Source organism: Halichoeres trimaculatus, unplaced genomic scaffold (genome assembly GCF_033239565.1).
Source record: "Halichoeres trimaculatus isolate MK-OKI-2021-1 unplaced genomic scaffold, fHalTri1.1 fHalTri1_scaffold_12, whole genome shotgun sequence".
NCBI lineage: Eukaryota > Metazoa > Chordata > Actinopteri > Labriformes > Labridae > Halichoeres > Halichoeres trimaculatus.
The window spans coordinates 30,389,946-30,412,862 of record NW_027437190.1 but is presented as its reverse complement, the minus strand read 5'-3'; the positions used below and the strand labels follow the sequence as shown (position 1 = coordinate 30,412,862).

The 22,917-nt window shown below is 40.1% G+C and overlaps 1 protein-coding gene across 1 annotated transcript in view; it reads left to right on the top strand.

Annotated features, from left to right (window-relative positions):
* plcl2 (phospholipase C like 2) overlaps positions 1–20,982 on the top strand; it is a 56,972-nt gene extending 35,990 nt beyond the window's left edge. Inside the window, exons 6-7 of the mRNA XM_074682973.1 lie at positions 12,497–12,606; positions 18,126–20,982. Coding sequence (XP_074539074.1) covers positions 12,497–12,606; positions 18,126–18,329 — 314 coding nt within the window. The 3' untranslated portion in view covers positions 18,330–20,982. The remainder of the gene's footprint in view (positions 1–12,496; positions 12,607–18,125) is intronic.
* The last annotated feature ends 1,935 nt before the right edge of the window (positions 20,983–22,917 follow it).

Here is a 22,917-nt window from a genome sequence, read left to right as displayed (position 1 = left end):
GACTGTTCTGTAAGGCTGGTGAGGAAATGGCTTTTCCTTTTCACATTGGTGTCAGTTAAAGAGCACATTGTAGGTTAAACTTTTTGTAGATTAACACTTAACATTGTCTGATAATGACAATAGAATAAGTCAATCTTTGATTTTACATGTTATTCAACAAAAAGGCACAAATTTAGAGGAAGAAGTTGCTGTTTTCAGTATAGCTGCTCTTTTTTAGACATCGCATCATTTGATGTAATGAAAAGGACTCGTATTCCTCCACTCCGCTTTGAGCCAATGTGAATAACAGGTTGTCATGAGTGAGATCAGGCATTTCGGGTCGTGCTTATTATGTTTCTTCCAAAGTATTATTTAATTTGACCATCCATTAAGATGATTAAGATGTGTTTGGATGGATGGATGCAGAAATACTAGCTTAACAGGACATAGAGTCCACTTTTTCAGACTCGGTGAGTTAGCTTTCATGCTCAGATTCGTTTTGATCAGCTGACAAAACGGGACTTCATTTCTGCGTCAGTCACAAAAGACACAGCTGTCCGTGGTGCCCGTTTCTCGAAAGGAAAATTGATATGATAGAGTTTATTTTATAAAGTCTATGGATGGAGTTCAGGATGGCATACTGGAGCCAGGTCTGAGTAGAGATAGGTACAGAATTAAGTACTTTTATAGGTGCCGATCGAATTCTGTCAAAAGTATGGGGCACTGATTCATGTAAAATCAAAAGGTTTCATGTTAAGGTACCTAAATGCACCCTTGTGACTGTGAGGGAGTGGAAGAGTAGGGGATTTTACATGCTGGACTTGAACACTGCATTGGAAGGTTATATATTGAAGAATAAATGTCTTAAATTAAAAAATACATATATTTATTCTTAAACAAATTGATATTTTTTTCCACATAAACACAAGAAAGTACCAAAAATTGCCAATCAGGCATCGGTACCGAGTCGTTTCAAATGTGAAAGGTACCCATCCCTGGGTGAAACTGATGCGGTAGCTGTCCTGTCAGACAGCAGCAGCTCCTGGCCCAGCTCCCCGTGACAGACAGTAGCCACATTTACATGGACCCAAATATTCCGCTTGCATTCGGTTTATTTGCTCAAATGGAAAGAATTTAACCTTTGTATACACCTCATTCTGAAAGAAAAGTGCCAATCCGAATGGACATTTAATCGGTTTCACAGGGGTGGAATATTCCTTTCCCCAAACCGATTGAGGTATCATGTATTCACTCAAACGGAAAGTTGTCAGGGTACGTTCTTTCAGCGTATGCTCAGATATGACGTAAGACGCAACTAGAGACGTTCCTCAACTTTAAAAATGGCTGCGAGCCATCAGCACTGGACTGCTGCGGAAAGTTTGTTTTTGATCCAAACTTTGAAAGAAATGAACATAATTTCAAGACTGGACGAACGACAAACTTGCATTACGGAGTATTGCAACACCGTCATAAACAAACTGTCGTCCTCCAGCTATAATAAATCTCGTGATGTTTACGTTTTTCTGCGCATGCCCCATTGAGTATTCTGTTTGAATACAACGGCGCATGTAGACCAGAGATTGGAATATTCCTTTCCATGTATACTATTGTTTTCGGAAAAGTCATTCGGGAAAGATTCCATTCGGAAAGACAAAAAACTCCTCATGTAACCATGGCTATTGTCAGAGATTAAGCCCGATGGAAACATGAGCTGAATACCGTAGCAAAGTCTTTGTTTTCTGACTCTAGATCAATGGATAGACCCCTGATAGACCTCTCTGTCCTTATCTCTATGGGCTTCATCATGACGGCTCAAAGCTAATCCTGCCCTGTTCCAGGACTCCATCTTTCCTAACAGACTTAAAATTTTAACCCTGGGGACCATCATATGGAAAGGAATTAAGATTTTCTTCCTCTTTATTGACAGGAGTTATAGTTGGATCCATGTTTATTTATGTTAAACAGAGGCAAAAGCAGTGGGACTCCCTTTGCAACATCATGTTCAAATGCCGGCTTTCAACACAAAGTATAAAAACTAAAACATCTCCAGGAGAACCTGTGGTTTAATAATTTAGGAAGCTCTTTTAGGATATTTTTTTTAGGTTATTTTCCTATCAATTTCTTAACAGTTGTGTTTAACTTGCAATATGCCTTTTAAGATGGATTAGTTGTAGTTTTGTTTTTCAGTGTCCATGCATAAAAAAAATTGACAGCAGAGCAACAAGTTACTGAGGTTAGTTGATGCTGTTTGAGGATTGTCTGAGTCAGAGTGAGATGATGGTGCTTGGATGATTGTTTTTGAGGTATGAAGTCCATAAATAAAAAAAACAGAAACCTTAGATGGGTCTAACCACAGAGGTAAATTGTGAATCAACAGCTTTAAAGGTACACCTGAAAATAGCGACAGAAATAAACAAGTTGTTTGGTTCTGCAGAGCGTATCATCTTCAAACTGTGTGATTATCTCTTCTTGTTGACTTTCCAGAAGTGAGCACATCATGTTGCCTTTGTCTAAACCTGCTTTTTTAAGCCTGCTGTAACATAACACATAATGTGTGCTCTTACTGAAACTCCACGTCTGTATTCTGATAAAACATGTTGATAATAAGATTAATTTTAATGCAGCAGCTACAGGAAATGATTTGATTCAGGTATGGGGTATTTTATCATAGCATTGGCTTGCTGGATGTGCTTAGTGTAGGAGGAGGAGAGGAAAGATGAACCATCAGAACCATAGCTCAGCTTTATTGGTGCCCTGAAGGATGACTTATAAAATATTCAATTCTATTGTCTTGGTTCATCAGAGAGAAGGACCATCTCGCTGTATAAAAGCAGATCAAAGGCTTGGTGCTGATTTTTTCCCCTCAGTTCAAGACCTTTAAGCTGTTCACAATTTCCTGCCATTGACTCTTAGAGTATGATGTGCTTTGGTTACTAGAACCGGAATTTGCAGACCATAAATTTACAAATGGTCAGAGCTGCGTGATGAAATCATCCTGATTCAGAATCATGATGAATTCTAAATAGATGACAAATATATATATATTTTTTGTTAAAAGGTATCTACTAGATTGATAACTAGATTGTTTCATATCTTATTGGGGTGTATTAATCGTACCATATAGTATCGTGTTGTGTCATACCTTACCGTAACATAACATTTCAGAGCATTGCATAGCGTGTGGTACTATATTGTAATACTCTGTATCATTTTGTATCATATCTAAAACCATCAGAGTGTATTGATTTCACTATATAATATCCTATTGTATTAAGCCATATCATATCAGACCTCATCATATAGTTATGCATTGGATCATATTGTATCCTAATGGAGTGTATTTAATTGTACAGTACCACACTGTGTTGTTTTCTATAGTATTGAAGCATATTGTGTGGTAATAAACTGTTATATATGGTATCTTATTGTACCATATTGTATTGTATCATACCTTACCATACTGTGTCAGAATTTTCCCTTCCATTACATGGAGGGGTTAGCCCCCTGGAAGTCAAGTTGATTTTATTTTCCATATTGTGCCAGATCAGAGCAGGAGTAATTTAGAGGTACCTCTGTCGTGAATAGGGTGTTAACTTGTTTTTTGTTTTTTTGTTTTTATTTAACAGACTAAATAGCCTTGGCCTCTAATTTACATGATGAGATGTCATTTGTACATTGTCGGAGTTCACAATTTTTCCCATGCTCTTTCGCTCACGGCAAAACACGTACACAAGCACGTGTGCACAATTACACACACAAAAGCATATTCCGTATAGCGGACAGAGACCTGGAAAAAGCACAAGAAACATCTCCCAGCCTTCTCTATGCCACCCCTCCAGAGCATATCCTATCACATTGGTTCTGAAATGGGGGTTCGCATACCCCTGATGCATACACAAGGGCACTCCAGGGCAAGATTTAAAAATGGATATTCAAAAATGAGCGACCAAGCAAAATTTCTGTAACACCATCTATTCAATCAATGTTTGAATCCAATGTAAGTTTAAGCTCATATACTGAATATTTCAATCCAACAGACAGAAATACTGCATGCATGCATACATAATACAGCACTGTGTTGTACATCTTTTTTTTCCAACGAAAACTGCTTGGCGCCTTTTAGAGGGTACTTAGCAGAAAGAAAATCATTTCATGATGGAAGAGGAGTACAAAGGTTTGAAAACCACCATCCAATTGTACCCTACTGTGTTGTATCATACAGTCTTGTATCGTATCATTTCCTCTCCTCTCGTACCATATCATAATGTATCATATCAGAACATATTGTCTTGTATGTCAGTACGATAGCGTTTTGTATGGTGTGGTATCCTTTCGTATTGTTAAGTGAGTGATTAGGTGATTCCCACTCTTAATGAAGACTGAATTACCCTGTACATTTTTTAAATTTTTACTAATTCAAGTAAAACAAATCAAAAACAAAACCCCTCAAACCTTAAAGACCACTTGAGCTTATGTAATATAATTCCTGATCATCTAACACAACATCTGGTTTCTTTAAGTCCTGTTTGATATCAATCTTTGTCTGTTTTCCCAACCAGCTGCTGTTTTGCCACCACTGTACAGATTCAGAGTTTGAAATTATTTATAAAATAAACAGTCTGCAAATGTGGGGCCTCATCACATAAATTTTACACACTATTTGATCCTTAAAGCAAATAAATAATTAAGCATTTCTAGCTTTTGTGTAGCACCACCTGTAGGGGACTTAAATGATTACTTTAAAAGAACTCAGTGTATTTAAGCCTGAAGCAGAGCTCTTATTTACTTCTGCTATGACTGGTGTCAGCAAAATAGGATTGCAATATCAGTAAAGTTGGATTTGAGGTCAGGTGATTCTCCATTTCTTGTTGAGAGTCTGGAAAAACAACAGGATGTGATGTAACTGCCCTTTGTTCTGTACAGTGAGGGCAAACCATTATTGAAAAACCCCTCGTCTGCATGAATCATTCTTTTATATGAAACAATACACAAATGAATAACAGACCACACAAGCCCTTTGGTCTGGACGCTGTGTAATATGTGATCGTCCACCATCAGCTGAATAAACTCCACAGCACACAATGCAAACTAGGACAACAGATGGCAAACTGATGAACATTGATTCATCGATTCATTCTCCATCCTGCTGTGACATATTTGAACCCAGGCGCTGTCTGTGTGTAGAGCTGTACACGTGCTCGATTGTAATTGTGTGCATGAGATGTGGTTTTCCTGCACTTGTCTGTTGTGCAGAAACTGGGTCAGTACAAACCCAATTCCCCCTTTACAGCAAGCGGAACGTTCCAGCAGCAACAGCTATTAAAGTTGTGAATAATCCATCACATCAGCTCAGACAGGCCCCACTTTCCCCGCAGAAAAAAGCATCAGTGCGCACAGGCAGTGTCAGAAAACACAGTCAGGTGTTAGCGGCTCTAACATGGATGTCACTTCCCTCAACCTACACTGACTTAGGCTCAAATTAGCATTCAGGGCAGCTGGATGGCTGAACCTGCTGCAGACTAACAAGATCATTACAGAAGATGTTCTTAAATGCCAAGTGAAAAATGATTGTAGCCGAGTGTCTCTGCTGCGACATTATGCAACACTCAGAGTAGAGAGCCAATGTTTGTCCCACAGGTTGAATTCCTTTTTAATTTTGTTTTCCTTGAGATCATTCATTGTGGGTATTATAACCAAAAATTGCTCCAACTTGAATTTTATTACCTGCCTCAACATGCCTGATACGCACATCAGCAGTCTCTCCGAAGATAAAGCCAGATACTTGTCTGAGGATGACTAAGACATTTCAGTACAGTTAGCATCGTCAGCAGTGCCCCTTACTCCTCTCCCAAACGCTCTGTGGTGGACTCTCCCTGCATGGAGAGTGAGGCAGGGCAGCTTCATTTGTTTGGGAGAGTGGTTTTGACGGTTGTCGTATTGGATTCCTCTGAATTTAGCTTACTCAGGCTAGTTTCTTGAAAGTTGCTGATCTTATTTATTTTTGGGTTGAACTTTCTTCCTCTAATCCTGTTCTGGGAAAAAGTATTTGCACCACATCTTCTCTTTAAAGGTCTTAAAATGGAGTGTGGAAATCATCCATCAATGTTTTCTGTAAAAACGGCATCATTTGTCATTTATTTATTGGTTTAGTGCCAACACTTGTTTCACAGCTTTACATATGAGAGCATTTTTTCCTTAATTTCTAAGCTACATATGAAAGTCAACTAAGAATCTTTTGGTTTTTACTGCTACCTTGTCAAAACAAGTAATCAGAGTTTACCCAACGCTGTGAGAAATGTTTTCTTATCTTTTTTTGGCTTTTGAAAGTACATCTGAAGAAATAGCCATAGTAGTAATTTTTTAAGAAAGAAAAGGAAAAAAAAACTTTTTATTTTATTTATTTTTAAATTAATAAATAAAGTGTTTAATACCTACACTGCCCATTACCAAGTCTTTGTCATGTGTTACACTGTCAGGAAAAAACTATCATCCGAAATCCAAAAAGCTGTTTTTTGTGTGTGCATTTGGGTGGCACTAATAAATCCAAGGGTAGCTGAAAAAAGTCAAAAATTTACTAAATGCATGCAGGCATTGATTGTTTATAATATGCAGTTTATTGCAAAAAAAGACAAGAAAATTTTAGCACAAGGAGGGCAAATAATTGAAAAAACTCACCTTTCAGTAATCTTGTTCATGTAAACTGTAAAATAAGTCAACCCACTCTGTAGTCTGTAATCCACCCCTGTCTGATACCAAAGTTAGTTGGTTTGTTCAGAATCTGCTCAACTTGTGATGTCACAAAGTGAGCAGTTATGATTATACCCACCTCTTGAACCTGGTATATCCACAAGTTATACTTGTAGCTTTTAATTTTTTATAAAATATCTGGTAGATCAACACCACAGACTGTAAAATATATATGGACATAATATCAGATTCGAGGTCCATCCAGTTGAACTCAACCTAGCTTTGTCCAAGTTAGGATGAAGCAAAACCACGGGCCTTTAACCTTTTTGTAAACAGCTAGGAAATATCTGCCTGCCAGTCAAGTCAGCCATACCCTTATATAGGCATTAAAAAAAACAAAAATTATAACTCCAAAGAAAAAGTTATTCAAAAAATACCCCATACAATGTGTGCGGAAAAAAATGGGCTGATTAGTCTGAAACTCTTTTTTTAACCATGCCGTACATGGTAACTTTGTTTTGCAGTCAAAATCAGCATTTTGGCAAACAAACTGCCATAAAAAATACTCAACTTACATTATTTTAGATTGACTCATTATCTGCTTCTGAACAATTTTTTATTTCGAAAAATGACCAGATTCTCTCTGTCATACCAGTCTATGTGCGTATTCAGACCTGGACTGTTTGGTCCACTGTAAACGGACCGGGGTTCCTTTCCCACGCTGATGTGGACTTTTCATGCAGGTGTGAATAGACACAAACGAACACTGGTGCAGACCAAACAACCAAACCGAGACCCACTTTTTGAGGTGGTCTCGGTCCGCTTCCAAACGAACCCTGGTGCAGTTTGTGGTTCTCCGATGCAGGTCTGAATACAAACCAAGGTCCATCCGAACTAACTATAGGATACATGCGCCTTTTGGGCCTATAGAGCCACCGTGACCTAACCGTCTTTGGTTCATACCTGATCCTCCATCTTCTGTTTAGCCACGCTGTTGCTAGCATGTTGTGGGTCAGGACATGCAGAGCATAGCGTCTCCTTGCTGCGCGCATTCGTCTTCGCTGTTCCAAAATTTGAAACGGTGCGTTGTTAAGCCTGCTTTGAAGGAGCTGCTCTTGAAACTGAAAATGATTTCGCAGCTCTAGTAAGAGCACAAACACACGTTAACCTCCATTTCCGGGTCTGTACTCGGTGTGCCGCCCTTTGTCAGTGCTGTCCAATGAGAGCACCGATCGTCACACATTTACAGAATATAGGCCGCTTGCAAAAAGTACAATCTGAATACGAACCGCATCAAACGAAAAAAATAAAGTTCGCTTTTGGTCCGGATCAAACAAGTGGACCGAAGGACTTTTCTGGTCTGAATACAGCCTCTGATTCAATCTTGACCCCAAACCTCCAAGCTAGCAAAATGGACAAAAACAAACATCTTTGGAAAGTTTCTCAAACCAGAGTAAAAGAGCCAGAAGAGAAGCCGGTCTGTGAAAATATTGTCTGACATTAAACTCGTCCGTGGCGCCCATAAAGGTTGGGGACCGCTGATTTATAGAACATGTAGACTGAAACATGGTGAAGATGCTGATGGCACAACAACAGATCTGCCACTTTTTTTGTCATCATCATTAATTAATAATGGGTCCCAGCTTTCTTGAACTGATGGCTCTTTATGTTACAGCTTCATGGTGCTCTTACAGTATAAACAACCTCTTCATGAATACTTCAGGTCATGGTCCCCTAAGCTAACCCTCTAAGCGGTAGGCCATCAGCCGTCATGTTACGGTCGCCGTCTTGCAGCATTACCTCAGACATCAGTGTGAAATGCTTCGCTGAGAACGAGCCCCCCGCCCGTCTTGCCGACCAGACTCCATGAAGTGTTGCTAGGCAACGTCCAGTGTGAGCCAGAGATGGAAGAAGCTGTGCACTTCCTTCAGCACAGTCATGGTTCACGTGCAGCACAGCAGCAGCAGCAGCAGCTCTGTAGTTACAGCAGACAGAGGAGAGGATAATGTGACATGCTGGTCATAACATATTAAGGAGGTGTGTGTGAGTGTGTGTGTTCAGGAGCACAGGTGTGATGTCACTCTTGAGATGATAAATGTGTCAGAGATGTCAGTAAATTCTGTCACTTTCTGGAGGCTATTTTCACGCCTGAGATCTGGTGGCAGACTTGTTTTCTCAGCTGAGAGGCTCTTGAGCAGCCCAACCCAACACCTATTATGGCAATTTCACATGAAGGGGGGGATACTTGTGTGTGCTCACCGCATTACCATGGCAACAGCACCAACAGGGGCCCAGGCCAGCTCTAACTGATATCAGAGCTTGAAGCGGAAATGTGTGCATCCTCTGTAGGAGTTTCCAGAGCACAAGTGTTACGCAGTTCTGGGCTTTGTGCGTAGAAGGAACTCTGCTTCATCTCCCTTTGGTTCACGTCGCTCCCAGGCCGAGGCGGCCTGTTGCAGCAGTGCAGCAGCGGAGCTGCACTGTACAGTCAGATCAACATTAAACACGTCCTTACTCAGGCTCAGTCATGCAAGAGGAAGGAGGAAAAAAAAGACAGAGAGAGGAAGAGAGGAGGTGGGAAAGCTCCTCAGGAGACAAATCCCTCCTCTGTTCGATGCCTTGATGCTAATCCACAGTGAAAGAACGTCATGTCTGTCTGCCTACACCGCATCTCTGCTCGGCCTTTCTCTCAGTTTCCGGGGCTCGTCCTTTTCCCTCTCATCCTGCCTCACGGCTTCCTTCAGTTCTGCTTGTTTTCATCTTTCCCTTTTGCTTTTGGCTTTTCCTCTTTTTACTTCACACAATTCGCCAACTGTTGCTTACTCCTGTCCCTCTACGTCCCGCCAACAACTGAAGATGTGCCACTGAGCTACTCTCACTACACTCTCCACCTAACAACATTTCACTGAGCGCTTCAAACTGCTCCCAGTCAAAAAGAAAAAACACAAAGAAGATGATCGTAGACCCTCAATACAGTTTTCAAGCCACTGAGTCACAAGATGTTCCTTTCTTTGAGAGCTAAAACTGAAACTCACAAAATAGAGTAAAATTTGTCACACTTTTTTAAACATGGTGTGGTGATGCACTTTCCAGTCAAACCGTTAAGCTTCCAACTGCAAAGAAGAATTCAGATTTCTTTCAAACAAACACATCTTTTCAGCTTGATTTGACTGCAGGTGTTGAGACAGTATTATGTTTGTTGATGACATATTTCGATTGGTATCCTACAGCAGATGTGTCTTTAAGATCTGTGATTTGAGATTTTTGATTGATGGCATATGAGATATGATGATATATGGCACACGTGTTGAAGTGTTGGGTGATGAGCTTAACCTGTGAAAAGGTTCCTGCTTCGTAAGAAGATTCCTGGTCCTGGCTTGTGCCCAATGACAGATGGGATAGGCTCCATCCCAAAGTGACCCAAAAAAAGGAAAGGTGGTAAAGATGAAAGATGGATTGTATGGTGTTGGGGAGAAGATTTGTGGCACCTTACAGTGCCTAAGTGTGTTAAGTAAAGCCCTGTTTCCACCAAGCGATTCAGTTCGGTGTGTCTCGGCAAGGCCCGCATTTTACAGCGTTTCCACTGGCTAATCCCAGGACAGATTCCCAAATAACCGAAACAAGATGACTTTTCTTCTTTGTTGGATTTATCAGCAAAGTACACTGTGTCGCGCTGCTATAGCATCATGCTTTGTTACTGATATGGCTATTGGCATACGGCTTACAGGCTGCCTACCACGAGGGGGTTCAGTTGACTGTGGAAATGCAAACAGGATCAGGCTTAACCGAGCCAACCCCTACCAAACCATACTGATCTAAAATGGACTGCTTGGTGGAAACGGGGCGTATGTGTTAAATTTCAACTGCTAAGAGAGTTACTACAAATCCAAGGTAGTGTAAAGTATTCCACAATTTCAAAAGTGTATTTTTAACGTTGTTTTTTTTAAACCTATGTGCAAAACAAGACTAAGTGGCAACACTAGAAGAAAATGTTTGGCATTGGCAGAGGTTTGGCAAACTTTTCACAGCCCACATACTCAGCTCCACTACTCGTAGGGATGGGTACCTTTCACATTTGAAATGATACGGTACCGATGCCTGGTACCTGGCAATTGGTACCGGTACTCAACAGTACCAATTTTCTGTACTTTTTTGTGTTTATGTGATAAAAAAGCTATCAATTTGTTTGATAATAGAACTTTTTTTAATTAAATATGTTTATTCTGCAATTTATAACCTTGCAAAGCTGTGTTCATGTCCAGCATGGAAACTTCCACTACTCTTCCACTCCCTCACAGTCACAGGGATGCATTTCGGTACCCAAACATGGAACCTTTTGATTTTACTTGAATTGGTACCTGGTACTTTTGACAGAATTCGGTTGGTACTGTAATAGTAGTTTTATTGCCTTTGTTTTTAATGCTTGAGATGCCCCATATCCTGCTTCCTTGAGACACCCCATCTCCTGATTCTTCAATAAGCTTCCAGACCCTTTTGTCATCACACCTTCTGCCCAGCTTCGAGGCCTTGTTGTGTAACTGCAAATTCATTGCTTTTGTTTCCACCATTTGAGAACCCTATCTCCCCATTTCCCCAAAAAGCTTCCTGACCCTTTTGTCATCAGGATTCTGTCTCAATGTGGATTCCTGCAGCAGACAGAGGGGCGTGAAGAGTACCTTTGAGGGCGTTTCTCTCAAGCATAAAAGTTTTGCTCGAACTATGTTCGAGGTCTTTCTTCACTTTGACCACTCGTGTGTTGACTGACCTTTTTCTTTGCAAAGGAAAATAAAACCTTGCTGGCCAGCAGAAGTCTCTATTTCATTCTTCACCAGAAACAGGAAAATTTCCACAACAGTACCTATAAAAGTACCCATCCCTAATTACTTGTTACCATAAATGTGGCACCATTTCAAAGGAAGGTAAACAGGCTTTCCAACAGTATAAGATTTACTTACATAAAGAATTTTTATCAAAGAAATAATCTACCAAATACTAGTTTATATCTAGTGTGGCCCATTCTTAAAAGTTACATTTAACTGAATTGCTCTTGCTTGCTCACTTATCGCCACATTGGAAGATCAGGACATCAGGACAGTGTTGTTTGCACCGCAAAGACAGTTGGGCTATGAGTAAGAAGAGAAGGACTCAGCAGGGAATTCTTGCAGGTAGTGGCCAGAGAGTTAGCACTGAAATTGGCAAGCTGAAAACATAACTCTCCTGAGCATCCTCCCCATGAACACCAGCTGACCTGCACCGACAGAGGCCAGCTCCACCACAGAGAATACAACGTCCAGGTGATTTATAGCCAACAGGACCCTGATACAGGGACAGTGAAAGCACGGGGGTTAAGACGGGATCGACCTCGAGGTATAAACCTGGCATTAAATCCACTCTACTTAAAGCCTTTTGTCTTTTCTTTGAAGAAGATGCTCTGCTGAAAAACTGTTAAAATCTCAGGCTGGAGTGGGACGTCAGAAAATCACACCTCATGTCTGTACCTTTCTAAACCTGTCACACAGCACATCTTCAGCAGCAGATATCTCGTTATTATCACTATTATCTAAAGATTTCCAGTGAGGAGAGTCCTCCTCCACAGCACAGCTACAAACTCAGCCCCTCTGCTGCTGGAGCAGGATGTGAAATGTTGACAGTACATGTCAGGGTCTCTGCTCTAATGCATTCTCTCACTGTAACAACAGGCTTAGCACCCAGTCACAAATCCCAGACTGTTCCAGTCACCTCACAGCTGCTCCTCTGTCACACAAAACAACATGAAATTCAACTATTAAGACTGACTCCTCTGCCTTTTTTTTTTTGTTTTGTCTCTTAGCTATGGAATTTCACGAGAACCTCCACGACTTGGCCGTGAAGGAGGGGCTGAAGGGCAGGAAGCTGCACAAAGCGGTGGAGAGCTTCACGTGGAACATCACCATACTGAAGGTGAGATTTTCAGACCATGTTTGACATGATTTTCCGTGTTTCCCTGTTTGTGTAGCGTGTACTCGCTACATAGCACAGTGTAATTTGAAATGTGCCACTTTTCATACGTCTTTCACAAGCATGGATTAGCAGTGGGGATCGGAGGTCGGGGTCAGTGCCCTCAAGCAATTTTCCTTATGGAAATATCCATCAGCTGCTGGAGCTGTTGGAGTTCCATAACAGCTCCTGTTAGGGCCGATCAGTAGACGAGTCACCAGAGCATGAGTCCACACACGGCTGATGTACTGAGGTCTTGAACAGTAAATTATTGTTTTGAAAATAGTTTTATGTCTTCCATTTAAACAACAAAGCTGTTATTCCTCTCATCAAAGTGATTATTTCCACCGATGAGAAAGGAACACAAGGTAAACAGGTCTGCATGAATCAGCACAACACCTGATCCTTTCTTCTGCCTCTTCCTGTCAGCGTGTGAAATTTTCTCTCCTGTTTATCACTCCTCAAACACATCCATATCCTACACCATGTTCTGTGAAGTGTTTACTTCACGCTCAGGATTTGTACATTCCTCTCCTTTACCTTCCTGCTTCTTATCTGTGGCTCTCATTTCTTTTTGGTCCCACTGTTGAAAAGCTAATATGCATTGTATTCTTCTTCTTTCTGGACATTGCTCTAAGCACAGTTTGTGTGTGATTAGAGCCACACCTCTAGCAAACACCTCCATCAGGAAGTAGCAGCTGTAAAATGTTGCTGGGCAATAACTGATCACAATCAGTAAGTAGTTGCTTGTTGCTGGTTGAAAAGCAATCATGATGTTGTATTAACATGTTTATGGATACGCCTTCTCCTTCTCAAAATAAAAACAGGAATTTATTTTTCTCGTAGTTAAAGGGGCTGTGAGGAGTTTGAAAGTGATCTTGAAAAAGTCTCTCTTCTAGATATATGCCTGATCACAATCCACTCTTCAAAATGAGATTATCAGCCCCAATATTGCTGGTTGCAGGTTATTTTAAATTACTACTTCTTAGCTTCCAGGTCGGGTCATCAAGGACCAGATTGATAATGTTGTTTCCAACCCACAGTCAGCAGTTATTCTGCAGTGGTCTGTTCAAACTTGAGTGTATCAGTAAAATGAAGAGTGAGGTTAAGTTAGCTCTGATTGGTAGATGACTTGCAGGACATAACCCTTACACTTTACAGACATGTCTTAGAGCACCGGGCCGACAGTGTTAGCTTGTTGTCACGTTAGCCTACACATACGTTGGGCTGCCGATAGCACTACATATACCCGGCTAATACAATGTTTGTTAAAGTAGGGTTTCAAACTGTAGCGCTACCTAGCTGTATTGATAAATCCCTTACTTTGGCCTGTTGTATCCAGTAAAAAGTTGTCTTACACAAAAAAAAAATGTTTGGATCAGATCTTCATTTATTTCCAAAACAAACGCAAGCCTCACGAAAAGTAATTTATAACCGTGTGCGGAGACTCCGGGCCACAAGGTGGCGAGGGAGTGCAATAAAAACAGATCCTCCTCATATCGTCTTTAAGTTAAAAGAGAAAACAATGTTTTACTAACTTTTACATCTTTTCTGTCTGTTGGCATAACCATCCTTTAGAAAATAGATACAACTGACCTCTTTTATCTTCTGTTGTGGCTTTTGCAAATCGTCTGACACCTACAGGCCACCGTAGAAATAGTCCTTCCCCTACATTCTGGATAATTTTCATGCACAATGTTTTTTCTTCTCTGCCCCTCTAAAGTGTTTTTTAAACTCTGGATGTTCATGAAGCACATAATTGATAGATTTTAAATATGAAAACTGGGAGCTGTATGAAAATAAGACATAGGGCTGAAATGATTTGACTGAAAATGAATCCTCAGACAGTTTATTGCTCATATATAAATCTTAAAAGGACGCTTTTCTCACTACATGTCACATACACCCATCTACGTGCTGCTGGTAGCAGTTGTGTGTGAACGTGCTAAAAGCAAAACATTAATTGAACCTGCTCATATTTTGGTGAACGATGAACTGAATAGGATCATAAGCGTAGTTTATTCTGGAGACACGGGAAAAGTTTGGGTTGCACCCATGAAAATTTTGCCAAATCTTCTCTGCTGTTGCCAAACAGCTTGTTCTGCTGACTCATATTGTTGGACTCATCACTGAACAAAACATTCCTACACATGTTCTGGTTCTGATGCACGTGTTGCTGACACCAAACTAAACCCGGATGATACCAGAAGCTTCAAACAAGAGTCAAAAGCAGAATGAGCTGTTTGGCAGAGAAGATTTGGCAAATTTCTCATGGGTGCAACCAACATCCTCCACTCTGCTGCTTATCCCAGAAACGAACGTTCCTTACAAATGCAGCTCCATTTAAAAGAGGAACAAACAGGCTTTCTAATGGAATAAGATTTATCACCAATAGATAATCCGCTTAACCAAAATCTTTACTTTTTGGGCTCAGTTTATCAACATCTGATGTGAAGTAGTTTGTTTTATGGGGACAATATTATGCACAGTTAAACCGAGGGAGTCATTAGTGCACCAAGTCTCAGCCACACCGCACCTCGTGTATTTATCTCACCTTTTATTTCAACCTTCCACTGCTTACACACACACACACAGGGTAATTACTGTGCTGAATATTTATTTGTATTTGCACGTGTTCATTAAGATTACCTCGCAAGAGGCACAGCTATAATATATTTACTCTGTCCCCAGGCTGTTGAGTGGGGCGTTTGTGTGCGTGTGATTCATTGTGTGTCCCTGTTTAATCTGGGGCTGCACATATATGGATCTTATTGTTGGCAGGCTTACAATGTAAACAGTCCAGAGAGTTTGTGATGATCATTAGACGGGCATCAAGTCATCGACTTAGAGCTCTTTAAGATTCAAGAATGGCTTAAATCCAATGGAGCTTTGAACTCAGTACAAAGGGTTTTTTTCTCTTTTGGGACATAACAGTGATGGCCTGATGTGTGTGCTGTGTGTGTGTGTGTGTGTGTGGTTGGAGCTTTATTCACACAGAACAGACCTTCACACAATAAGCACATCTGTGTGATATCTGACAACAGATGAGTAAGAGAGGACAAAACAGCTGAGATGAAAAGAGCAACACAGATGTTTCAGTGATCGTCAATTAAACTTTTCCTTTCAGCCATTTTGAACAGCTTGTGTCAATATCAGGGACGCTGGCCTTATTGATGCCTTCTCATTAGTTTGTCATCGGCTGGGGTGATGCATCAGGACAAAATCAGACTCATATTTAGGGGGTAAAATTTGAAGTTAAAAAAAAAAGGAGAGACACTAATGAACACTTTTCCCATCTTTTTGTTCTCACCCTTCTCTCTGTTTCACCTGGGGGCTTAAAAAAATCTCTTTATTGACTAATCTGACACCAGAAGAATCACCTCAGCCCCCTTTAATTGGCTCATTTAGGCCGTGCTGTGGTGTATTAAACCAACTTTACTTTCTTTGATGGTAAGACAAAGAGGATTAAAGGGTTGATTTATTACAGCGCCGGAAGCTGGGGAGGCATCATCTGAGAATCCTGCAATAGTAAGCAATATTTTTAAAGTATCAAGGTGAAAAAAAAAAAAAATGCTGCAACCCCTCTCCCAGACGGGAACATGCACATCCTCTTTTATGGCACAGGAGGAATACAGGAGAAGGCAGTGGATAGGAGATCAAAGAGAACAGCCCATTATTTTCTTTCAGATTAAAGCAGATTAAAATATAATCAAGCAGGAAGGACAGAAAACAAAAATCTTAAATGTTTTGAACACAAGATTTAGGCAGCACAGGAAAAAATGATGAAACAGGATTTATAGAAGCAGAAATGGCAAGAACAAACTGACATATTAAGTAATACATATCAAACAATTCAAATGCACTTTGAAACAGAGGAAACTGATCAATTATCAAACGTGTGTTTGAGTGGTGCAGTGTGTCACAAACACCTGAGTGTCAATAACAAGGTCAGCTTTTCCAAGTGCTTAAACAAGGCCTGAAATTACAGAGTGCAGATACACTCAGCTGACCCATCATCATGGAAAGAAAGTGCAATACAAACCACAGCTTTTCATCAAACCAGTGGTTCCCAATGTTGGGATTCGTATCTCCTGTGGAGTGGAGACACACCAATGCAGGATTGTGAAATACCTTCCAAAATTAAAAACTATGACCAACCATTTATTTAATCCATTATTAAAAAAAAGAGCAGAAATATTGTTTGGATTTCATATAACACCATGATTCATTAAGGACAGGGGTTCTCATACTTTGCTAATCCATGGCCCCCCAAACTACATTTGCCTCTGGCTTGGCGGACAGTGTTTCAAAACATGTAAAGAAATGTCAACTTTAAAAATGTGTTTCCTAACTTTTATTCACCTTTCAATAATCATTACATTTGTTTAGAACAGGAAATTGTTGACACACAAAGCCAGACTCACACAAGTTGGCTGTTGCAAAAGGGAAAAGGCATTTCAGGGCTCTGTTACTCCTTTTTTACATGTAGTCTGTAGATGGACAGGGGAAGAGCCATAAAGTTCAGCTTAGTTTTTGAGATAGATTTATAACAGGCAAAAACTGCAAAGTCAACACAGATCATGACATCATCAAGCCGAAGTTGCACCTGTCACACAAGGTGCGGTTAGGTACAGTCAGGAACTTGAAAATCCGATGATTATGACACTTTACGTGTTGTATACTCAGGAGAAATGGTTATAATTCTTTTTTTTTTTTTTAAAGAAATAAAATAAAGTAAAAATAATAATAATAATAATCAGATCCTGTTTTTCTCTTCCCTCCAATTTTCTGAGACCCCCAGGTGCGTCCTGGTGGCCCCTGAGAGGGCTGTGGCCCCTGCTTTGAAACTACCGATTTAGGAGACACAGACCATGTGCACAAAGCTAGTCTTATTTTCTACCAATCAAATAAATTTAGTGTTTTTCATATTTTTCGGGGGGGGGTTATTTATTTATTTTTGTTTTGCCTGTTTTTTGATTGGCCTTTTAGCCCAAAAACAACAAACAAAAACTTAATCCGTGTTTGTCAGAGGCTGTTGACAAATCCACCACTCTAGAGGACATTTTCAAAAGTTAGCATTTTAGGTCGGCTAAAATGCTGTAAACGAGAGGCTGAAATGCAACAAAACTTTTGCTTTTCACCCTAAAACCATTGTTGCAAAAACAACCCCTACATTTACTTTTGACAGGTCCAAAGAAAACAAAAACTGAAGTAGCATGTAAGAAATGAGGTTTCTAACCATCCTTCCAAGGCCAGAAAACTTCTACATTTTTAAATTTTTGTGATATAAAGTGGAAATGTTGTGAGCATAGCTGGTGGATCCAGTGATAGTACCAACATGAAATGCACTCAGGCGATGGACTTGTGAAAAAGATGTCAGACTTCCATCAGGATCATCTGGACATCTGGAAGAGGCTCAGAGCTCTTTTTTTTAAGTCTCACTTTCATTTCTCTAACCCTCTGATCTGTCTCTACCCCCTCAGGGTCAGGCAGACCTCCTCAAGCACGCCAGGAGCGAAGTCCAGGAGAACCTGAAGCAGATCCACTACGCCGCTCTCACCTGTAACCTGAGCAGAGGCGGCTCAGCGGGCAGCTCCTGCGGCTCCGAGTCTAAAAGCAGACGCAGCCTGGAGGCCATTCCTGAGAAGGCCGTCGCTGAGGACGAGCTCACAGACGAGGACAACTAAAGATCCACAACCCTGCTCTCTCTGAAAACCCAAAGCTCTCTGCGTCTCCACCCTGGCACCATCACGGGCCTGCTGTGTCGCCGTGCGTCTCCACATTCCACCGTGTACATTCCTGTGCCTCGAGCACAGCTGCCAACTCTGTCATCTGCCATGCTCGCATCAATAAAACGCCAACGACACTCCTGGACAGAAATACTTCCATCGCAGAGAGTTCAGAGTTTTTATTTCTGAGTCTTAAGTAGCTACACTGAAAGTTTATTTTTCTTTTTAAATGTTTTCTTCTGATGCTGCCTTGGAATCACGGTGTGAGCCGTCGCACCAAATCTGACCAACCCGCTAATAAGTATATAAATAGATAAATAAGGTGATGATTATTTAAATCCTTTTAGGAAACTGAGAGAAGTCTTCACCTTCACTCTTAAAACATTTTGTTTGTCTCAACTCTTTTCCCTCTCATCCGGGGTGAGCAGAGCGCGCTGTCAGCCTCATGACGTCTAAGACGCTGACCTTCTGTTCCCAGACTTTCACTTCTACTCAGCAGATCTGAGTCCTACACGAGGAAACAAACAGAAAAGAGCCTTGGATTGTCAAAGAGATTTCTTAAAGCACAATTTTTTTGGAGTTCTGAATGTAAGAGGACAGGAGGAGCCGAGGAGGGATCGAGGAAGAGTAAAGAGCTGTTTACAAATACTGAACTTGTCCATGTTCTCGTCTGCCAAAATAGTCTATTAACTATGTGTATATATGGAGTTTCCTGTTACCTTTTTTTCTGCAGAGTGCATCATTTTGTTATTGTATACTTGGAAATATAAGATTTATTTTATAAAAGATATATGAACATGTATGTGGAGAAACTAAAGGTTTTATTTGTCTGTAGATATCTGATACGGAGGGTCAGAGGGAGAGAAAGAAGTGACCTCATACTTTTCCCAGTGGAGAGCTTCAACATGTGGAGACAGAGGGACTGAAATAGAATGTATTTATGCCGTTTGTGGTGCAAATTACAGCAGATTCTCAAAAAAAACCCAACCAGCAACTGCATGAGAGGAACCACAAGTGGAGTATCCATAACAGGCACTCAAAAACTTATTTGGACGCAAACATGTTTTTTATTTTCAAGCATTTCATTTGGGAATATCTTCAGCCTTTATTTTTAGAAGACAGTCCTCCCATTTCAGAGATCAAAAAGCTCCAGATGAAGGAAACTGTTACTGTTAAATCTGCAGTAACTTACTGGGATATTTTTGGTGTATTACTGGATACAGCACAGCATTGTGGGACAAAAATACAGAAATTATGCTGTTCAGACTTTAACCTTAACAGACTTTCAGTGAGATGTTAGTGTGTTACTGAAGAAGTAAACTGCAAAAACTGAAATCTTATCAAGTGTTTGTTTTCCTATTTTACGTCTGATATTAGCTACATTAAACTGATCAGTCCAGAAAAATGTCTTCTTTAAGTTATTTAAAAGAAAAAAAAATAGGTCTGAATTTCATGTAACACGTAAACAAAATCTGCAAGTGGATTAAGAAAACAATTGTTAGAAAGTTTGCTTGAAAGTAAAATTAAGTCTTAATGCTGGTAACTTTTCTCTTGATCCATCAGCAGATTTTTTTGGTACTTGTTACAAGAAATTCAGACCTCATTTTTATCTTTTTCCTGGACTTGTCAGGTAAATGTGGCTCACATTACGGCTAAAATACACCAGATGTGTCTGCAGTGCGTCTCCGTTCCGAAACAGATAGGGACATTTGATACCACTTTTTTTCAGACTGATACCAGTACAAGTACTCCCTCTTGAGTGCTCACCAGTACTGAGAACCGATACTACTAGTACTTCTGAAACATAAAATTTCAATTTGCGGTGACAAATTATTTTGATCAAAGACAGCACAGTGACTCTGACATAAAGTCCAAATAAAACACAAACATCTGTCTCTGAGTTTATGATTTTTTTTTTTTGATAAATATTTTAAAAAATATATATTATTTAAAGTGCACAATGAAACTAACAGTGTCAGAGTTTAAGTATATTTTTAAGTAAACTGAAGTGTGAAATAAAACAGTTTCACTGTAACCTCTGCCTGGTTCATTCATGTTGTCTGAACAGGGCCTGACGCACATTTGCTGTGGTGTTAAACTGCAGCAAGTAGCAGCAACTAGTGGTGAGGAGGACTTGCTCAACGTAAGATTTTCTTACCTTGAGTATCTGCAGCCTTCATGAGTATTGATACCTTAAAAAAAGGCTGGAGACATGGCGCTACGACGCATCAACCTGGCATAGGAAAGATCGAGTGGGACAGGAAGTTGTGACCGGAAACTACCCAAAAACACCCAGTGACTTTCAAAATAAAACAAACTGTGTCAAAATCAGTTTGTATTTAGCTTGACTACGATTATAAACGGACATAATGAGCAGAACCGGAATAGTAGTCAACAGGTTTGAGGTGTACAGCCCAACATGAATGAAAAGAGACTGATCAATGGAGTGGGAAGCGTGGGAGCTCCTCGGTCTGTGACTCCAGCTGTCTTACTGGACTGAACACGCAGCTGGTGTGAGTTGACAAATGCAGTCAAGACGCAGCGCAACGGAGTCGCACTGCAGACATATCGAGTGTACTTCATGCGTTAAGCCTAAAAAGACTTTCTTTTTTTTTACTGAAAATAAGACAAAAACACTTGATAAGATTTTAGTTTTTGCAGTGATTTAACAGCAACCTTTTTACAGTGCGTTAAAAGTGCCACATTTTTCTTCAGGTGCACCCCGCTTTTCTCTATAAACCTCTATCCTCTTTGCTTCCTTAATATCACATATTAAAGCTGTTTTTCGGAGCAGAATGACTCTGAAACTTTTGGGATGTGTCAGACTGTTAAAGTGAGGTCATGTACAGAAACAGATTTCCTGTCCATCACGCTGTTTCTACCTTTTAAACATTTAAAGCTGTGTTCCACCGTCTCATGAGCTTTGCTGTGTTGCATCCTGCAGTAAGTCACTGTTCACTGTGCAGCTCACCCGCTTTAACCGTTTGGAGATGTTGTCTGAGGAACCACTGCGATGCAGACAAGCGGAGCGAGTCACAACAGCACTGATATTTAAACCCTTTGTATGAATTTAACTCAGGTCTGGTGGGATGGTTGGGATGGAAATGAACTTCAGAGTAATAATCGCATCGTTCTCATTCCCTGTGACAGTACGTCATCCAGAGTTTTCCTGTGATTTAACTGTGCTAGTAGGAGAGTTGCCTTTTTAACACGCTGCTTTAAACTGCTTTGCTTGCCTTTCATTTAACAGTCCATTTTGGTGTCTTTGATTTTTCATACACAACTTACAAAAAAGTTTATCATAGATTGGACACAGAAACTTTGATCTGATTTGCTGTGTCAACCTGACCACAAATCTGTTGGTGTTAAATCCCTTGTCAGGAGTTCTTAACTGGTTGACAAATGAAAACCAGACAGTCAGCAACATGATTAAAAATCTCTCTATAGTCATGGTAACTAGGAATGCACTAATCCAACTTTTCAGGTCCCAATGTCAATACAAAAACACTGCAAAAAGCTGAAATCTTATCAAGTGTTTTTGTCTTATTTTCAGTAGAAAATGTCTTTTGTCTTGATTTATGCCACATTCACCTGACTAGTCCAGAAAAATGTCTTGTTTTAAGTTATTTAAAGACAAAAATGAGGTCTGAAAGTGTTGTAACAAGTTTAAAAATCTGCAAATTAATCAAGAGAAAATTTACTTGTATTATGATATATTATTCTGGTTTCGAGAAAAAATTTCTTGTTCCATTGGCAGATTTTTTTAAAAACTTGTTATGAGCAATTCAGAACTCTTTTTTTGTCTTTAAACAACTTGAAACAAGACTTGTTTTTTGGGCTGGTTAGTTGAATGTGGCTCATATCAAGTGTAATAAGACAATTTTTACTTAAAATAAGACAAAAACACTTGATAAGATTTCAGTTTTTTACAGTGTACCTGGGCTTTAGGTATCAACCAATACAATACCAATCTGATACCAGTGTTAAATAATTACCTGCGTGCCCTACCGTGGGCTAAGACTGGCAATGCATTAAGTAAAAGGCAAAAAAATGAGTAAATAACTAAAGTTAAGATTTATTTTTACTATAAAATGTTTAAATATTTACCAGCAATTTGGTAGAAACATCGCTTTAGAATGTCCAGAAGAGTTTATACCCTGTAGACTGGCAATACAGCTGAAAACAAAGACAGTGGCTCAGAGGTAACATTCCAAATCAAGAAGCCAAGAGAGCTAGTTGCTTGGATCAGCACCGTGGATCTTTACCTTCCCATTGATACCCGAGATCGGGATCTGTGCATCTCTAATGTGAACCCATGAAAAAGACTTTTTTACACCCTGGAAATAAATGTTAAAGCCTTGGAAACCCTGTTCTTTCCTCTTTTAAATTGAGCCACATTTGTAAGGAACATGCATTTGGGGGATGATCAGCAGAGCTGAGTATATGGGTTGTCCCAATGAGAAATCTGCCGAATCTTCTCTGCTGATGCCAAACAACTTCTTCTGTCTTACTCCAAATAATGCTGCAACTTGGTTTTGTGGAACAT